This window comes from Penicillium riverlandense, assembly GCF_028828495.1.
Source record: "Penicillium riverlandense strain IBT 135883 chromosome Unknown utg000002l_segment0_segment0, whole genome shotgun sequence".
In the NCBI taxonomy this organism is placed as follows: Eukaryota; Fungi; Ascomycota; class Eurotiomycetes; order Eurotiales; family Aspergillaceae; genus Penicillium; species Penicillium riverlandense.
The window spans coordinates 2,152,486-2,171,578 of NW_026643195.1; the positions used below are offsets into that span (position 1 = coordinate 2,152,486).

Here is a 19,093-nt window from a genome sequence, read left to right on the forward strand (position 1 = left end):
GAAAGCGAAGGACAGGGAGCAACCCGGACGATGTGCAGCAGCAGCAATGCAAAGTGCGGCGCTTCGGTCGTTCTTTTCTTGGTCCTGCGCGTGTCGCGAAAAAAGAAAGACGCTAGCCGGATTGGGTAGAGGCGCTAACTGTGTTGGGTTGAGTATTCAGGTCCGAGGATCGGTAGAGGACAAGAAGAGAGTAGGTAATAAGTATTGGAGGATAATAATCAGAAAGCGAGATCGTCAAGAGTGAGTGTAAACTGGAGAAGATGAAAAGGGGCCCGACTGAGAATAATAAAGAAAGGGGGCGCGTCACAGGTGTGTTTCGGTCAGGCGCTCTGATGCGATCGGCGCGGTCCCAGAGACAGCCCCATTATGTCCTTCTAGGCTGATACGACAGTATGTACGATGATGCTGGCTATGCCATGTATCGATGCTATAATATATAGTACAGCATTCCGTGCCACACGACCAGTTAGTGTACGACGGCGTGCGCTTAGCCTCTACCACTACCGGGTCATGCGCAACCCTAACCCGGGGATCACCCGATATGCCAGTGGACGGATGACTACACATGTACAATCCAGATGACAGGCTTGACAGGGTATAATATCGAGGAGGGACTATGTACTAGTATACAATAAGAATAGTAATAATGAAAAGAATCCAACCAGCTCCGACGTATGCACAAAAGGGGTCGACCGGGTCAATCAACCGCGCGTGGTCCTATATACATCGCAGAGTGTGAGAAGGGGCGGATAGACACGAATAATGGACGGACTGAACTTACGCTTCCCGCGAAATCTCCACGCTGAGGCCCTCATGCTGTTGACTGCCGCTACTCTCCGGTTGCGATGCAGCATCAGCACTGCCCTCCTCCTTCTTCTTCTCCTCTTCATCCCCACACCCGCAATCATAGAAATCGCCCAGGTTCGTGCAGTCGAACTCGGGCTTGTCCAGCATGGCGTTGATCTCGTTATGGATAAAGCACGCCCAGCCGGCCGCGGCGTTCCGCGACGATACCTGCGGCGGGTACCTGGCGAGATGCTGCTGGAAATGCGCGGCGCATTCGCCGCTGTTTCATAGTTAGCCCCCGTCTTTTTGTGCACTGCACGCGCGTAGGAGTAGGGGTAAGGGGCCGTAATGAGGATATGTCTCAAGAGCGCGGGTGGGGGCGAAAAGAAACGAAGCGACTGCAGTGTTCTTTCTCTTCTTACTTACCAAGGATAGAGCCTTGCAAACAAGTGAATATACGAGCGCAATGCATCCTGTTGGTCCGCAGTTGGTTTTTCAGGAAAGCGCGCCATGACGGTGTGGAAGTATTTCCAAGTCGCACGACCGAGTTCAGCTCTAGAGATGGTTGGGACCACGCAATCAGTAATTGTTTCCTTTTTCTTGTGCTCTCCATTAGATTGTATGACATACTTGGCTGTCGCATTGCCCAGCTTGGGCATCACCACCTCCCCCTTCAGTGTATCGTCGTGGATGGTGATCCCCGGCGCGGCCGAGTGGTCGATGTGTCCTGGGGCGCGGACCGCGGGACTCGGCGGGCCGTGGGGCCGGATGAAGAGGAAGAAGATGAGGAAGAGGGCGATGGAGGCGCTGATGGCGATACGCCGTGTGATTTGGCGGTTGGCCATGTTGGTCGGTCGAGGGAGGGAGTGATGGTGGAGGGCTGAGTTGGGTGGATTAGGGAAGGGAGCTGGTTAGCTGTCGGTTGGGCATTCGTAGGGGGAGGGTTTGGAGGGAATGGTCGAGCGTTAACGGTAACAAGGATAAGAAGAACGGTTCGAACGCCAGGCCAAGAGAAGGCGAAAAACCAATTCTGCGTGGAGACAGAGTGTCTGGTCTAGCCATCCTGAAGGAAGACAGTTAGTACACTTCACAAGATTGGGTGGCGCATCGCCCGATAGGCTTAGTCAGGTGGGCACTACTTGTGGTCGGACTACACGAGGTAAATGACCTTGTATATAACTACTCTCTATTTGAAATAATACTAATGATGCTGGACTCTCATATTCAATATTCCATATTTTGGCCGTGTCCAAGACCATCAATGCTCCAAGGGATGTACGCCGTCTTTCTTGGCAATGTATATTCTTTTTAAACAAAGGACCAGTCTGCATAGTAGAATAATACCAGACCACTAGAAAGAGTACAATAATTGAATATGAAGCACCCAAGCTACCCACTGTGCATGTACGTACACCCTATACCCAATGTACACCCATCCCGGCCACCGCATCGCTCAAACTCGGCGGCAGGTCCTCCTTGCGTGAGCCCCAATCACTCTCCGTCTCGCCGAGGGTGAGCTCGAGGGTCATACCCTGAGTGAAAAACTCATGCCCGATCCAGCTCTTGGTATAGGGTCTGCCATTCAGCGTAGCATTCTGAATGTAAATATTACGATACGAGCTATCGAAATTGACATTCCGAATCGTAGCTGTGTTATTCGTCTCCGGATGTGTGATCTCGACCGCCTCAAAGAAGGGCGGGATGATCAGGTAAACATTCTGGCCTGGGTTTGGAAAGAGACCCAACATGCTCCAGGCCAGGAAGGTGCCCATTGCACCGGAGTCGTCGTTGCCTGGTAGGCCGGTTTCGGACGCATTGAAGGAGGACGGGATGTAGGTGTGCGCGCGGGCTGCGGAGAGACCCGGTCGGCCCGCATAGTGGTACTCGTAGACTGTGAGGAAGACGGGTTCGTTGCTGATGTCGGCGAGTCCGGAGGTGTGGAAGTAGTCTAGTCGGGAGACGAATGATTCTGGGCCACCGAGGAGCTTGATCAATGTTGCCATGTCGTGGGGGACGTAGCTAGACAGTGTTATGTTAGCATCATCACAGAAAAAAAATCTGGGCGTCGTACAAAAGATACTCCCACACACTGGACTCGAATGTCTCCGACGGGTTAGAGGTCAGCGAGCACCAGGAAGCCAGCGCACTGCACGCAATTGGATCCTGATAGCCCCAAGTACCATTGAGATACTTGGGCTGAAAGAATCCCACAAAGCCCGTGTCCGTGCCGTTTTCCAGGTACGATGTCTGGTCCTCTTTGAAAAGGTTCTGCCAGTTATTCGACCGCGACAGATACTTGGTATACTCCCTTTTCCCGATTCCACGGCCCAACACAGACAGGCTGTAGTCATTGTACGCGTACTCTAGAGTGCGCGAGATACTGCGCGAATTGGTGCCAAAGCCGAGATAGTCGAAATCTAGGTAGGGGATGTAATTGACCCGTTTCCAGCTCTGAAGCCCTCCTCGCCCTTCGTATTCCCACTCCAGTGGCTCGTTCTCGGCATCATTGACCATTGCCTTGTATGCCAGATCCCAGTCAATACCCGTAATATTCTTGATAAATGCATCCGCGAGAACCACGTCCGCGTTGGACCCGCCCTGCGTCCAGCCCTTGCAGAGACTCATGCGGCAGTCAGGAAGCCATCCTTCATGCTCGTAGGTATCAAGCAAGCTGCGGACCATCCGCGACAGCGCAGAAGGGTCCAGAATCGCGAGGAAGGGCATCTGGGCTCTGAACTGGTCCCAGATGCAATAAAAGGAGTCATAGTATGGTTCGCTACTCTGCCACAGCGGGTTCTCACCCGTCATGTCTTGCGGAGAGAGCATGGCTCGATAGATCCCACTCCAGAAACTGGTGAGCAGGGAACTGCTAACACCTCCAGGGGTAACCTTGATCGGGCTCAGCTTCTCCGCCCATGCCTCTTCGGCCTCTGTGCGCAGCCGCTCAAAGTCGTCAAGCGGGCTGGGGATTTCAGACTCGGCATTCGCGCATGCTTGATCGGAGCTAATATAACTGATGCCTACGCGCGCAGTCACCTCTCCGCTATCGGGAGAATCAAAAGTAACCCACCCTCCAGCTTGGAGATAGAAATTGTTGAATCCTCGCGTAACAAACAGCTCTTTTGGCTCTGAGCCCGCCCGATCGTTCACCCAGATGCCACTGTCACGCACCTTCGCGCCTGCGAAGTCGGCGCAAAAGTACGACATGTAATAACCCGCCCCGAAACTGGGCAGAAACGTGCCGTTCCCCTTGATCCGGCCCGTGTGCGGGTCGATGGCAATAGACGCATTCTGACGACTCTCCCACAGATCCGTCAAGTCCAGCAGTATCAGCGGGTTAAGAGCATCGCCATTGCCTGCGCACTTAGCGGGAAAGGTAAACCGATACAACGCCGCGCGATGGGCCGCGGTCATCTCGGCGTGGATTCCATTCTCAAGGGTCAACGCAAAATACCCCGGCCGCGACACCACGGTATGGTTATTGTGATACACTGCGCGTGCGGTGATGGGGAACTTGCAGTTATCCACGACATTGTCCGCGCAGTACTGCGGGAACAAGGGGAAATTGCCCAGTGAGGGGTTGCCGCCCGTGCCACTGTCATGCATATGTGAGAATCCGGTGACTCTACTGCCATCGGTCGAGAAGCCGCCTGTGTTTTGGCCTGCTACGTCGGCGACGGGCTTGGCGAGGCCGTAGGGCAAACTTGCTCCTGCGAAGACATTGCCGCCGTTGTCCGTGCCAATGAGGGGGTTGACATAGTGGAGGTCTTCCTTGGCTGCGCTTGCTGTCCAGAGTAGGTGCAGGAGGGTCAACGAACCGAGTATGGTTCGATATAGGGTATGCATTTCGCTCTCGATGCGATTGTTCAGGCCATGCAAAATGACGTGTTCCTCTAGACGGGGGATGAGGATGGGAAGAGCATCCTTGGGTCGGTGGGAGGTTGCATGGGATCGACAGTCCAGACAACATTAGCGGCCAAGGCTGGAAGAAAAGGGACGCAAGGGTGAAAACATGCGGGGTTTGGAGATGATCGGAATGTGACTCTGTTTTGTGCCGGCTGTCAAATACTATAATTAGGAGAATGCATTGTATGTGTTGTGGATGTAGACATTGTCGAGCAAGGGATAGCTAGCCACTGTGATTCGTGATGCGAATACTCGCAACTGAGAACATGTGCGCTGTCGGATAATTACAATAATTGAATGTACACAATGGTTGATTTTTGCCGTCCGAACCGGGAGCAAAAACTCCATAATCAATAAGAATAGTGCCACATCTAAAGCACGGTGCCCTTGTTTTGCTTGCGGTCGACGTTGTAGTTCTTCCACACGGCCACCGCGGGGATTGCCAGAATGAGAACACAAGTCGACGCAATGCAGTTGGCCCGCTGCGTCCAGCTCCAGGCATAAACTAGAGCATCTCGGATGGGAGTACCGGGAGCATACTTCATCTGCGTTTCCAGGCCGTCGATGGAGATTTGCATAGCCTGACTCTTCATGTCATCAGGTAGGTGGCGCTGCAGCGCGTCCACCCACACGTTATTGTAGATGGCGGCCGTGACTGCGAGACCGATCGCGCCGCCGATGTTGGAGAATAACCCGATCATAGCCAGCATCATCGGAATGCCCTCTCGGTCTCCGCCAGACATCACTGCCATATCTTCGCCGATGACCAGCGTGCCGCCGCCAAAGGCGATGAAGATGGCACACATCACCACGTAGCCGATTCCGTGCTCCTGTCCACGGAAGTAGATCATCAGGCCCGAGCCGAGGAGCATGACAGGTACGCCAAAGTACAGGCAGATGGGTTTGAAATGTCTGGTCTGGCGAATGAAGATACCCACGGGGATGGCCCAGAATGTGGATCCGACGTTGTAAATCTGGAGCATGTATCCAGCGTCCGTGATGTCCACGTTGTAGACCACTCGAAAAAAGTTCTGGAAGTAGAAGTCCCAGAGCTCAAAGCTGAAGAATAGAATGAGAGCCAGCGCGCATGCGCCGAGGATGGTGCGCTTCTTGAAAAGTTCCCATCGGATGAAATGAGTGCGAGCAAACCACTTCTCCCACGCTGCGAAGACGAAGAACAAGCAGAACCCAACCACAAGCAGCACGATGAATGTGGGGGTATCGTATGCCGAGCGACCGTACGACACCAGGCTGAAAGGAAGCAGGAATAGAACGAAGGCAGCCATGATGAGCAGAGCACCAACCACTAGACTCTAGTTAGCCTTGGGTTTCAAATATTAGAGCCGGAGAATATTCTTACCGTCGAATTCGTGCATGTAGTGGACAATGGACTGTACCGTGGTGCGACCGCTCGGCTGTCGGTAGTAAATTCCCATCTTCTCGGCCTTCTTCTCGTAGTACTTGAAGATGATGGCCAAGGGAATAAAGACGAAAAACTGGACAATGGCAAAAATACCATATCCCCAGCGCCAGCCAGCCGTATTCAGCACGGAAGATGCAGCCAAAGACGAGGTAAAGGCGGTACAGATGAAAGGGGTCTGAATGAACGCAAAGGCGAAGGCACGGTTGCGCAGCCCGGATGTATCGGCCACAAACACATCCATGAGCAGATACAGACAATAATATCCAATCCAGTAGAGGGTATAGCCAGCCGCAAAGGAGTTTGGCCCTGTACAAGCGGCAAGAATGATCATCCCCAGCAAGTAGATCGCCAGAGAGAACATCAGACCCTCCGCACGACCCCACAGGTTCAGAGTCTTGCCCAGAGGCAGTTTCATCACTCCACCGATGATGTTCGCCAGCATGTACGCGGTAGGAAGCTGCGGGGCCTTCTGGAAATCGGAGTAGACATATGGATTGAGCAGATTGGTCATTGTTTGGTGAAAAGCCAGCATGAAAAAGCAGACCCAGATCCTACGGTCATTCGATCGCCGTTAGATTTCCGACGATTGACCGGATTGAGTCCAACTCACCAGGCATACGTCCCGAACACCGCCTTGCGACTCCAGACCAGGGCCACCGCTTCGGCTTTCTGCAAACCGGCGTAGGTGCCTTCCGTGATGGAGCCGGGGTGTGCGGAGACCTCTTTATCCTCACGAGCCTCCAAGCTGCGAGTTTCGGGGTCGGCGTTTAAGGCATACTGCTGATCGCCATCTTTGACCCCGGACGCGGCCGTTGTACCTTGCTTCTCGTAAACGTCCGTTTCCGTCTGCGCAGCGTTATCTCGGCCATCTCGACCCCGAACGGTATCGAGAACGCCCATGACTGCGGAATAGCCGTGGCCGTTGTCGATAGTCGAGAAAACAGAGGAGGAGGAAAGAGGAGGAGAAAGAGAGTGAGAAAGAGGCACGAAACGGAAAGAGATCGGCGAGTCCGGCCTTTTCTACATTTGCTACAACTCACGTCCATTAGGTAAGATCAGATAAAATCTGTGCGCCGACCATCTGATAAACGTTCGTCCAATCACGGTGGTTCCGCCTGTGGCTGAGGCTGCTGATTGGCGGCAATTGACAGGCGCCCTGACCATTTCGGGTCTAGCGCTATTTGACCCACGGGTCGCCCCTGCCCGAGGTCGCATCATCCATCCTCATTGCGGAAGGACCTGTTTGCGGCAAGGACGGGTGGGAGTGGGGTCATTCGATAGAACAGTATTCTTATGGGTCGTCGAAGCACTCGATTGACTCTACCGGTCGTTGTACGTGTCTCTATGCATTTTTCCACGCGACGCCAAGCCCGGCGCTAGGGCCGCATGGAAGCAGAAAAAGGCAAATTCCACGAGTGTGAACGAACGCTAACCGTGGACCTAATAATCATATCCATTCACATCACCCCATTCTCAATAACGAGTCTTTTTTCTTCCGAAACTGGCCCAATTCCAGTCTTCGAAGATGGAGGCCCGGGATCTCACGATTATGCATGATTTTGTTACACTTTCTGGCCAAACGGACTGAACCTCTACCTGCGTGCGTCTGTTGGACATGATTGGAGCCGAGGCAGCGCCTCATCTAAAGCCTGAAAAGAAAACGTTCGGCTCCGCCGGCCTTGGCCCAGCCCCCAATGGCATGCGATCTCACGCACAGCTTGCTTTGTGGGATTCGGAATGCGCTTGCGTGGAGACGGAGCACGAATCAGGATCTTGTAAGCCACTTCCTAGCCTTCCGTCGTGCTGATCAAACCACGGTTGGGTCCGTTCACTGATTAGATTTTCTCCTATCAATCTAATCTGATGGTTGGTCTCAGCCTTGCCACGGTGTGATACTCGCCGACTGTGCCCGACAATGTCAGTGTCCTTTCTATCCCAGAGTTTCCGTGCTCCTTTATGGTTGGTCGGTGCTGTCGAGTCACCTGTGTGCCGCTTGGTTCAGAAATTCCCATGGTTCGCTTTCTCACCGGTGAAATTTGAAGCTCGGCGACTTCGTTCTAGATGCCTTCGGGTGGTGTCGTCGGATGTCGGCCCACGGGTCGTGTGAGACAACTACTTGCCGGAAGAAGCCGTTACAGTTGCCGCCCAACTACAGTTGATACGAGGAGACCGTCATTCAGCCGAATCCCCTTGAATTTACCAGGTCTATCGAAGCAAGTACATTTCATTCAGTCATCAATTCGTTATTTTCACAAGATTTCTTCAAGATGGTCCACAATTCCCTTGGTCCAAGATAAAAAGCGCGTATTGGTATCTCAAAAGAAACAGCGTTTGTCAAAAGGAGACAGCATTGCTCATAGTATGTCCATCTGTGGCATGGCAGCCCATTCGGTTGGTTCGTTCGCGGGCTCTTCAAAGCTACATCGGTCACAGCGACACACAAACCGGAATGATTTTCGAAGATGCTCGCGGCGGGAGGAAACATCCGTATATTGTGTGAGGTCAAAGTATGAGATGCAGCACTCTTCTCCCGGTAGAATATCGCGAGACGCGGTAAAGACCATACGTCCTTCATCATCAGGCTTATGAATGATCTGAACTTTCGTTAGCATGCACTAATTTCACAATATGGAAAATGGCTACCTACATTCGGCGAACACGAATGGTTGGCCATTGCTGCCGTGGGATACACGGCTGCAGCAAATTGCTCCCCTCGGTCAATTGCAGGGTTCGGTAGAGGAAAAATGCCTGTCTCTCGTGGGTAAAGACCGAAAGAATTTGCCTCTTCTTGGCAGATGAGATGAAGGATGCGATCTGTGCGCATCCCATGTGGTAGTGCTGCGCTGCTCTGGAGATACTTCTTCACAAGTGTATTCCAGGATCGAACCTTGTCGTGAGACCAGGTGTCGGCAGATCCGCATAATGAGTCAATGCCATCCCAACCATGTCTCCATTGCCGGGAGTTCGATTGGACAACCCCATCACCGACGGAGGGATCTTGATTTTCGACCTGCCGCGTAGCAAGCAGCCGAACAATCACCCACAACATGCCGAAGTCGTATTCGCCCCATTTGGTCCGGATCGTTCTCGCGTACCTCTTCAGCCATGTGCATTCGAAGGCATGTCGAGTTCTATCGGTGTCTCTGCAGGTGCTGCTGCACCAAACCACATCCGGGATGCAGGCATTCGGGCACGGACATCGCCCTGTATTATGTTGAGGTGCTCGACGATTACAAGCGGGGCTGCTGCAAATGAGATTGTCGTTCACTGCTGGTTCATCAACGACGGGAATGACTGCATATGGGCGATCGATGAGGAGACAGGTGCCGTCGGGGACGAGGTGTGACACGCGCAGCTGGCGGCCCTTGACAGGGTCGGCGCTCTCAATTAAATGTGGGTGGATCCAATCAGGCTGCGTCTGGGCGATCCCGTTTACAGGAGTTGGTTGCGATTGTTCGACAGTGATATATACGACGTCAGACATGGCGTGGTGGATGATGCCCGGGGGAATCCCGGGGTGAGTCTTTAGGGTTGTCTTTTTTTTTTCTGGTTACGGAAGTTGATTTTAAGCGGCCAGGGCCCAGCGAAAAATTTGCTCTGGATTTTGTGCTTATCTGAGAATCCGCTCTGAAGAGGGTTCCGTTTGGTTAGAGTGGACTGTGGGTCCCTTTTTGTCGCCATAATGAGCCAATGCCGGCGCCATCCGGGAGCCCGAGGTGAGGTTATTCCGAGCGACTGCGGATGATTGGCGGTACGCATTATGCCACAGCATTGGCCGTATATTATTGGCCAAGCATATCCTCGGCTCAATATTTACTCGGTCTAATAATTAACCCACCGCTCACATCTAATTGAACCAAAAAAAAAAAAACTTTATAGACCGGCAATTCGTTTCATTGTGCCTGAATAGTTTTAAAAACTTTCTCAAGCTTGGTTTGACCTCATAAAGCTAAGCCCCACTGTTTTGATCGGTTCAATACCCACAGACCTTCGCTCGACTTTATTTTTGATAGTATTCCGCCACCCATTCCTTGATCTGTGCAACTTCAGCATCAATCACTGCCTGCACACCCGCATTCACTGCACCATTTTCAAGAATGAGATCCGAGCAGTGAATGCCGTCTGGAATAACATGAACGGGTGCCGAAGGCCGGGATTGGAGTGGCCCGCCAGGGCGGAAGCCTGAAGAGACACCGGCCTCTCTCCAGGGATCATATTGCCTATTGAATTTTGTTAGGTACGGTGCAAATGTTGTCTTGAACAAAGAAAAAAAAAGAGAACTTGATCATACCCATTGGTCCAAGTAAGTCGAGTTGTATCAGTAAGATCCCAGCCTTTGGTCCACGAGTTGACCTGGGCGGCCGTTTTGCCCTTGGCGCTACCGTAGGTGTGGCCGTTCACCTCGGGGAAGTACAAGGGGCACTGCCTTTGGTAGTATTCGCCGGTGACAGTGCGAGAGACCACGCTTGGGACATCGGACGGCGCACCACTGGAATATAAGTCAGATCAGAGGAACGAGGCAGCTCAAGTAGAAGAAAACTTACTCTTGCCAGTAGAAGAACGGCTCGTTGCACAGGAACCACTCCCATTGCCTATCAACAGTGTTGTTCACGGACAGGTCCGTATAAATAGGGCTGTCAGGATCGTGAGTGTTATAGCATGCAGTTGTGTAGTTATCACTCCAGTAGCCGTAGGACGCGCAGGCTAGGGTTCATTATCATCAGCATGGTCAATCTTTTGAATCCGGAAGGTGCTATCTCACATCCAGGAAAGTAAACATTCTTGAACCACTCTGAATAACCGTGAAGCGCCTTGTGGAGGCCAACACCATCGGGTCCGGCAACGGTGCTGTTGGCATTCTAGGAAAGTTTCAATATTCGCCCTCGCTGAGTTTAATCGAGCGTGAGTTGTTGCATACCTCAATATAGTCGCAGAATTCATAAAAACCAGAGTAGCCTGTGTAGAACGTATTCTCCTGCCACAGCCATGGTCCGTTCTCCAGCGCACTAATAATTCGAGTAAGCATCTCTGCCAATTCCAAGCTGAATCAGAAGGGTGTGTAAATACTTTGCAAAATCATCAAAATACTCCAGATCGCCGAGCCCAAACATATCTTTCAGGGTCTGTTGCTGTCTGTCTGTTCCATTTTTATTGACTTGATCAATGAAATCAACTACCCGAGAGACATCAAGACTGCAGTTCTGCGGCATTCCCTCCTGGACAGGTTTGAAGTATTGCCACTTTCAAATGTTAGAACGCAAAAATACTCTTCAGAAAGGCAATAAAAGATTGGGGAAAGACATACGTAGTCGAAAATAGACTCAACAGGAGCACTGGATGCATGGTAAGCCCAGAAAGTGCCTGGGGACATCGACTCGGTCCAGGCCGTCAGAGCACCGCTATAAGATCCTCCACTGAGGACCCAGGGCTACAATTGGTGACATCAAAAGTCAGTCAACTAGAGAAGACTGTGAGTGAATCATCAAAACATACCGCATTTTGAGCATTGCTGCTGCGTTTCCTGTCGAAGGGAAGCTTCACGTTTTTGGCAAAGTATGTAAGGTCAGCAATAGAATTTTCCAAAGTCAGGTACTGCAGATTCTCAGTTGTCAACTCGCTATATGGAGATGATTCTCCCCAGTAGCGGTCTACCAATGTCTTAGTTTCATCGTAACTCATAGGCCTGAAGAGAACATACGCTCAAGCATGATCACAGCTCCCTTGATTTCCTGCGCATAAAGCCCAGTAATAGTCTTGTTCGTCAAGTAGCCGACATATCCATCGGCTGCTTCCTCACCAGGGGTGAAGAGGACCACCTAGAGTTTGGCAGGTTAACATCAACCGCCACAACACGTATGGGAAGTGCAAGTACCGGTGACCCCTCTCCGTTCCACCATTCCGCGTTCCACCAGAAGCGTTGAGAAAATGTTCCGAGGTGTGGATTCTTGTGATCAAGCAGCTGCTCAAACGTTGAATTGCCAGCTACGGCATGTCTGGTGAATGCGGCCCTGAAAGGTGGTGCAAGAGGTCTCCGTAAGCCTACGGCGTGGGCAACGGAGACACAGAGTAGAGATAAGGTCACTGAAGAGAGATGCATGTTTGCGAGACCTACGGGACTAAAGACCAACAGGTAACACCATATCCTTTAAATACACAGCCCACGCGGCCTCCTTTAGGCGTTCCTACGGCGTCCGGGAAGGCCGTTGCACTACTACTACCACACTCAAAATTGCAATTAGCCTCCGATCGAATCACAGCAGACGAGGCTTAATGAAGCGATCGGAAGATCAATTTTCAGCCAAGTGGAGAGTCGCGATAGTAACCATCCCCGCTCTGTAGTCTCTAGCGCGAAACCTGATTAGACCCATTGCATCCCGAAGGTTAAACTTCGTCGAGACTTTGCTATTATTCTCAAGAGCTTTTACAGAATGTAGGAATCGCAGCATTTTGGGAAATCTTTAAATCGGGTACCTGCAGTTCATTATTGAATGAGTATGGATGCTTCCGCTTCATTGTTGATCATCGGGGGGTGGGTTTCAGGGGTCCGAGTTAGCGTTGCAATGAGTACAGCGCCCTAGTATGAATTTGCCGCCGGGAGTCCGACATGCATTGCAGGAAAACGAATATCCTGGTTTCCCCGCTTCTAAGTGGCCGCTGATAAGCACCAATTAGTGTTAGTCGCCTTCCTTCAAGGAACAGGCCCTGGGGCGAAGCAAAATTCGTTTCCACACAAGGGTCAACAAGCTATGTCTGAAGATTACCTCCGCATTAGTCACAGGTGTCGCAGTTTCACCAGTCGGAATCTCCGACGTGGATTTCCATCATCGTGGCACCGTACTTAAGAGTATGCAGGGGATTAAATCTGGCCCAATGGCTAACGGGAAAGTTTTCACGAACCATTGATGGGTGATGGCGCTTGGTCCTTCGATATCGGCGAGCGTGATGGAACCCCCGGGGAGCAGGGCACAAAGGCATCTTCATCTTCATTAATGAGGCCCTTCTGATCCCAGCTGGCCACGAGAGCACTGCGGGCTATTTCCTTTTGGCCATGCTGGCCAGCAACTCACTTCAGATAGGCATTTTGGGGGATATCGCCAAATTCGGAGCAAAGAGAAAAGTGAATGAAATAGGTTGTGGCAAGCAACAACTAGGACGAGGCTCTAGGCCGCTTTAATAGCCCCATGCCGTGATCAATAACCCGAAGAATAGGTAGGTCTTGGGCTGATCGTGGATAAAGGCGTACAGAGTGAACTGATGTCTCCGCGAGGGAAGCGTCCGTATGTCCTACCGGTATCGCGGAGCACCGCCGGTCATCCTTGATAAGGTAGGTGCATGGTCACTCATGCGAGAATTATCCCAGTTCAATAATTGCGTATGCTGAAATCAGCACTTCTTAAACAGTTTTTGCCTTCGACGGGCGTCTATTCTATAATTTTCTCTATCCTGAGTGATTTCAGGGGTCACCTGATGTGTTCGTATAATCCTTTTCGGTAGTTAGGGATATCGTCCAGTTTAGGATAAAGATTGTCGGCGGGTTTTTCCGCCTACCCATTAATATTAACCAGTCGTTTCGCCGGTCGACCTACACATTATTCCCTGTCTACCGCGCTCTGCCATTCTGTTTACACTTTACTTTCCTACCCCTATCTGCAATCTACCTTCCTAGTCTACCTCTACGGCCACTTGCTCAATTGGTCCTTGTACAAAAACACCAGCTTCAAGTGACTGAGCGAAGCGACGGTCATGACTTGTTGGTTTAAGCTCTTGGTGGTGATAAATCGGGTTGCGGACGTATAAGTTCCGCAATAAAAATTCCCGTAGAGGTCGGGTAAATCCGTAAGGGGAAGGTGCTTAACAGCCGTAGAGGGAATTTCAGTGATACCTTCTATGGTTCAACCGAGGCTACTCTGTTTATGTCTGACTACTTGCAGAATTCGGGTTCGGTCATTTTGGGGTTCCCTTAAGCTATTATGGGCAGTTCAGGGACCCAATTAGGATCGGTGAGGGTTCACGGAATACATGATTTAGCTTACATAGGGTTGCCTGTTAATCTCTTTATCTCGACCGAATATGATCCTTTGCGTTTAGCTAATGTGACGTTGCCTGAAATGCGGGGACCGTGGGGAAATTCATCGGAATTCTAAGCGAAGTGTTTCCCCTGTATGCTAGTAGGGTTGCCAGAAGGTAATGAACACCACAGATTTAAATAGTTGACGTCCTACGGGCTTTTTTTCTTTCTTTTCTTTTCCCCAGTTGCGAATAGTTTATCTTTTCTGCTTTATCATGCAACTGACCCGCGTCCTATCTATTCTAGTTGCCGAATTGGCCTTGGTCGCGGCGACAAGCAGAACAGATGTCAGCCCTGTTAAATCCGGCGTCCAGGTGCTTCTGGAGAACGCGAAAGAGCTGAAGTCGCTGCAAAACCACCACGGCGTGGGAATTGTGACAAACCCGACTGGTTCACTGCCGAACCTGATCAATGATGTTTATGTGCTCCAATCCGAGAACGTAACTATCAATTCGATCTTCTCGCCGGAGCAAGGGTTCAATGGCGCTCAACAAGCGGGAAGCTCAAGCGGCGGTTATATAGATCCCCAGAGTGGTGTTCCTGTTCAGACGCTTTACGCCCTGACACCACAACAAATGCTGGCTAGCTTTCGGAACCAAAGCGTGGACACCATTTTGTTTGATCTTCAGGACGTTGGAGCTCGTTTCTACACCTATGTCTGGACCATGGCTTGGATTATGGAGGGCATCGCGGGAACCAACATCACATTGATCGTGCTGGACAGGCCGAACCCGATCAACGGCGTTGATGTCGATGGACCTCTGCTGAACATGAATTACACCAGTGGCGTTGGACTATTCCCGATTCCGCTGCAACACGGCATGACAACCGGTGAGCTGGCGCTCATGTTCAATGATAAGTTCATTCCCAACCACACCGGCGGCCGCAAGGCGAAGGTGGAAGTTGTCTGGATGGAAGGCTGGACTCGCGACATGTACTACGACGACACGGGATTGCCATTCATCTTGCCGTCAGCGAACCTGCCGACTCTCGACAGCGTAATTGTCTACCCCGGAACAGGCCTGATCGAAGGAACCAATATTTCAGAGGGTCGCGGGACAACGAAACCGTTTCAACTTTTGGGTGCTACATGGATCGACTGGCATCTAGCACAGGCAATGCAGTCTGAGAACCTGCCTGGCACTGCCTGGCGCGAGGCAGCATTCATGCCAGAGTTCGACAAGTACGCGAACCAGACTGCGACCGGTGTTGAATTATACATCACGAATCGGAGCATCTTTAACCCTCTCCGTACAACAATTGCACTCCTGGTCAACGTTCGAAAACTATACCCGAGCAAGTTCGAATTCATCCCCGACGACTTTGACATTCTGAGCGGCTCATCGTATATTCGCACCGCAATCGAAGCGGGCAAGAATACAAACGAGATCGTTGCTGGATGGCAGGAGGAGTTGCGAACCTTTATGCGGCTTCGGGCCAAGTATCTCCATTACTAACAAGCCTTTGGAGAGTTTCTCAAACGTAGGATCGGTTATCACCGGATACTGCTGTGTATCTGTCTGAAGTGTCAACCTCGTTGCGAATGCAGAAAAAGCAAGAAAATTCCATTAACAGAACTTTTCACAATGAGTGTCCTTGATCAGTCTCAAGGTTTACACTTCGAGGCTGCGTAGATATATATCCTGGTAAAAAAAATATGGCCCTCACCCTCATGCTCCAAAAAAGCGAAGGCTTTTGAAATGCGAGCTATAACGGTTCTATTCAAAAGAAAACAGTTTTACATGGCTGCTTCAGAACCAGAATCTCCGAAACCCTACTTCACTGCAATTCAGTTAGAAACCTTGACGGCGATTCTATCCCAACTCCTCCTCCGCTTTATGCAGTCTTATTAATAAGGGTCATCCGTCACTCCTTGTTAGTAGCAGCAATGGCCAATTGCATCATAGCAAAATAAAGATTGACAATATCGAGCTCAAAATATAACTGGTGTTCTCCGATGTGAAGACCGTATCGTGCATTCGGCATTTCCCTTCCGATCGCGTGCATGAACCAATCAGGTGGGGGCGCTTATGCAGTTGCCACGAGCAATGCACGCGGGCATTGCATAAGGGTGTTTTCCTCTTTTTCATGCGTCAGCCATGAGAGAAGCACAAATACAACCCGCCAAAAGGCTGTGGAGATACATTCCCCGGACTCGCTAGGTCTCCATTTTCCCGCCTTTTACCCACGGGGGATTCCTCATCTGGTCGTTTCGGGTCGCAATTCAATGGATTCCGGCCAAAAGCTTGGCTTTTAAACTCGTGGCGCATTTCTACACAGAGAAACGAGCCCCAAGGGTCTTTTATGCACACGATATGTACCGGAAGCCGGATGGAGAATCTGCCGACAATCTGAGCAGAACCCCTATGGTGGGTAGCTTCGAAATCCTACTCGGTCGCAGACGCAGGCCGTTATTAATCGGTGCTAAAGTCCGTCTCCACCATTAGAGCCCGGCTCTGCATTAGTATTATTCGGTATTGCTCATAAAGCTGTTTTCCCGCACTGTCGCAACTAACTCCTCTTTTCGCCTTCTCTCTGGCGACTCACCAAGCAACCAGCACGGTTCCTTTTGTACAACCTTTCAGGCAGAGGCTGTCTGGTCGTCAAAAGCTTGAACCGGCTTACCTGCATACTCTAATTGCGCAAGTCGCGCACCAACAGCTTAAGGTCCCCCGCTTCAAACTGCAAATCAGGTCCGAGTTGCGTCAGAGCGTGTTTAATCAAGAGTTGTCATTTGGGAGTGAGGCCTCTAACAATGGCAGACGGCGAGAGTAAGCCCCCGTTTATTTCTTAGTCCTTTTTCTGTGGGGAGCATTTTCCCCACTGCGAAAAACAACCTTGCTGAACCCACTCTATAGAGACTTCGTCCGTCGACGCACCTACCTCGGAGAACAGCAATACGGATATTGACTATGCCAATGAGGAGAAGCTTTCACAACACGAGGTGCAAGGCACAGATGTCGAGAAAGGACCTGTTGAGACACAGGATGGCGAGAACCAACAGGAAGAGGAAGAGCCGCGCGATCCTAATATCGTCGGTTGGGATGGCCCAGATGACCCGGAGAATCCGTTGAATTGGACGACGAAGCGAAAAATCTCTGCGACACTCTCCATCTCCTTGATCACGTTCCTCACGTATGTCCCCTGCGAAACCTTCCAACTCTTACAAGACTAACCATGAATCTCCATTAGGCCCCTGGGTTCCTCAATGTTTGCGCCCGGTGTCCCTGAGGTGATGAAATCGTTCCATCTAACCAACACCCAACTATCCTCCTTTGTTGTATCGGTTTACTTGCTCGGCTATGTTTTCGGTCCACTGATCATTGCCCCTCTGTCGGAAATGTACGGGCGCCGAGTTATCTATACTGGCTGCAACCTGCTCTATGTGATTTTCACCGTGGCCTGTGCGCTCGCCCCTGAGATTGGCAGCTTGATTGTTTTCCGCTTCTTTGCGGGTTGCGCCGGCAGCTGTCCTTTGACCATTGGAGCCGGTTCGATCGCGGATATGTTTCCACAGGAGAGGAGAGGTGGCGCCATGGCTTCTTGGGCTATTGGTCCTTTGATCGGACCTGTTATTGGTCCTGTTGGTAAGTTTTTCTCTTTTGTATTCTGGGATGAAAGACTGAACCAAAGGGCTAACCTTTGCATAGCTGGCGGATATCTCACCCAAGCAAAGGGCTGGAGGTGGACTTTCTGGGTCCTCGCTATGGCAGTAAGTGCGAAGTGCGACAGAGAGAAAAGAAGAATAGTAGCTAACTCTTCTCCAGAGTGGTGCCGTCTCTATCAGCTCGTTCCTCTCCATCCGCGAGTCCTACCCCCCGACACTTCTGGACCGCAAGACGAAAAAGCTACAGAAAGAGACCGGAAACCCTAATTTACGCTCCGCCCTTGACGACGGCCGCAGTCCGAAAGATCGCTTTTGGTTTTCAATTGTGCGCCCAACAAAGATGCTCTTCCTTTCCCCGATTGTCTTCCTGCTCTCGCTCTATGTCGCTGTGATTTACGGGTATCTGTATTTGCTTTTCACTACCATAACTGAGGTCTTTGAGGTAAATTACCACTTCTCAGAGGGATCAGTCGGACTTGCATACCTCGGCATTGGAATCGGGTCTATGATCGGCCTTCTCACACTGGGCCTGACTTCCGACCGGCTGCTGAAATACCTGACGGCCAAGAACGGCGGCACTTCAAAGCCGGAGTACCGCCTCCCTCCCATGATCCCCGGCGCGTTGTTCATTCCACTGGCGCTGTTCATGTATGGTTGGACTGCCGAGAAACACGATCATTGGATCGTGCCTATTATTGGAACTTCGTTCCTTGGTGTCGGCATGTTGATAGCCTTTGTAAGTGCGAATCTAAGCGCGACACGCTCTTGCATCGTTCTAACTTCACCCCAGATGACCACTAGCACATACTTGGTCGACGCGTATACCGTTTACTCCGCTTCCGCCATGGCTGCGAACACCGTATTCCGGTCTCTAGTAGGGGCAATCCTTCCAATGGCCGGTCAGTCAATGTATGCCGCGCTCGGTCTCGGATGGGGCAACTCACTGCTTGGGTTCATTGCGCTGGCACTTGCCCCGCTGCCCATCTTATTCTACGTGTATGGTGAACGTATACGGAACAGTAAGATGTTCCGTGTTGAGTTTTAGGCGAGCTATATACCATTCTTCGGTTTAAAAAAATCTCTCACCTCTGCGGTTCTTGTTTATTTGGCATCTTCCTCAAAACAAATTGTTGGTGTTTTTCAAGTCATTGCGGATGCATGGATTGGGCGCTCTCATCGATATTGTTGCTATAGTTCCGTTAGACCGACGAGTCACTGCTCGGAAAGAATGTTGATGGTTCTAGAATCCAGCTGTGTATTATCCATGAAGCAGATATCATCTTTTTGACCCTAATCCAGTCCA

General features: G+C 51.1%; 7 protein-coding genes across 7 annotated transcripts; 2 read left to right on the forward strand and 5 right to left on the reverse strand.

The window, feature by feature from the left end:
* Positions 1-777: 777 nt before the first annotated feature.
* On the reverse strand, positions 778-1,631 carry N7474_003171 (flavin-linked sulfhydryl oxidase ERV2; the record flags this gene model as incomplete). The annotated part of the gene is made up of 2 exons (XM_057194586.1): positions 778-1,066; positions 1,213-1,631. 2 exons carry the CDS (start codon positions 1,629-1,631, stop codon positions 778-780), a joined length of 708 nt encoding a protein of 235 aa, XP_057055941.1.
* Positions 1,632-2,201: 570 nt separating this feature from the next.
* N7474_003172 (GH92 family glycosyl hydrolase) lies at positions 2,202-4,632 on the reverse strand (the record flags this gene model as incomplete). Its single annotated transcript, XM_057194587.1, has 2 exons — positions 2,202-2,805; positions 2,858-4,632. The coding sequence occupies 2 exons, from the start codon at positions 4,630-4,632 to the stop codon at positions 2,202-2,204; spliced, it is 2,379 nt and encodes a 792-aa protein (XP_057055942.1).
* A 431-nt stretch (positions 4,633-5,063) lies between these two features.
* On the reverse strand, positions 5,064-7,015 carry sit2 (putative siderochrome-iron transporter; the record flags this gene model as incomplete). The annotated part of the gene is made up of 3 exons (XM_057194588.1): positions 5,064-5,998; positions 6,053-6,666; positions 6,726-7,015. 3 exons carry the CDS (start codon positions 7,013-7,015, stop codon positions 5,064-5,066), a joined length of 1,839 nt encoding a protein of 612 aa, XP_057055943.1.
* A 1,454-nt stretch (positions 7,016-8,469) lies between these two features.
* On the reverse strand, positions 8,470-9,599 carry N7474_003174 (SET domain-containing protein; the record flags this gene model as incomplete). Its single annotated transcript, XM_057194589.1, has 2 exons — positions 8,470-8,709; positions 8,763-9,599. 2 exons carry the CDS (start codon positions 9,597-9,599, stop codon positions 8,470-8,472), a joined length of 1,077 nt encoding a protein of 358 aa, XP_057055944.1.
* Positions 9,600-10,115: 516 nt separating this feature from the next.
* Positions 10,116-12,212, reverse strand: N7474_003175 (putative serine peptidase; the record flags this gene model as incomplete). The annotated part of the gene is made up of 10 exons (XM_057194590.1): positions 10,116-10,335; positions 10,407-10,604; positions 10,660-10,819; positions 10,878-10,974; positions 11,034-11,121; positions 11,183-11,355; positions 11,421-11,543; positions 11,609-11,763; positions 11,814-11,931; positions 11,988-12,212. The coding sequence occupies 10 exons, from the start codon at positions 12,210-12,212 to the stop codon at positions 10,116-10,118; spliced, it is 1,557 nt and encodes a 518-aa protein (XP_057055945.1).
* Positions 12,213-14,398: 2,186 nt separating this feature from the next.
* Positions 14,399-15,640, forward strand: N7474_003176 (exo-beta-N-acetylmuramidase NamZ family protein; the record flags this gene model as incomplete). Its single annotated transcript, XM_057194591.1, has 1 exon — positions 14,399-15,640. The coding sequence occupies one exon, from the start codon at positions 14,399-14,401 to the stop codon at positions 15,638-15,640; it is 1,242 nt and encodes a 413-aa protein (XP_057055946.1).
* A 1,298-nt stretch (positions 15,641-16,938) lies between these two features.
* N7474_003177 (MFS transporter) lies at positions 16,939-18,835 on the forward strand (the record flags this gene model as incomplete). The annotated part of the gene is made up of 6 exons (XM_057194592.1): positions 16,939-16,954; positions 17,042-17,318; positions 17,376-17,770; positions 17,834-17,895; positions 17,951-18,526; positions 18,581-18,835. The coding sequence occupies 6 exons, from the start codon at positions 16,939-16,941 to the stop codon at positions 18,833-18,835; spliced, it is 1,581 nt and encodes a 526-aa protein (XP_057055947.1).
* Positions 18,836-19,093: the final 258 nt, after the last annotated feature.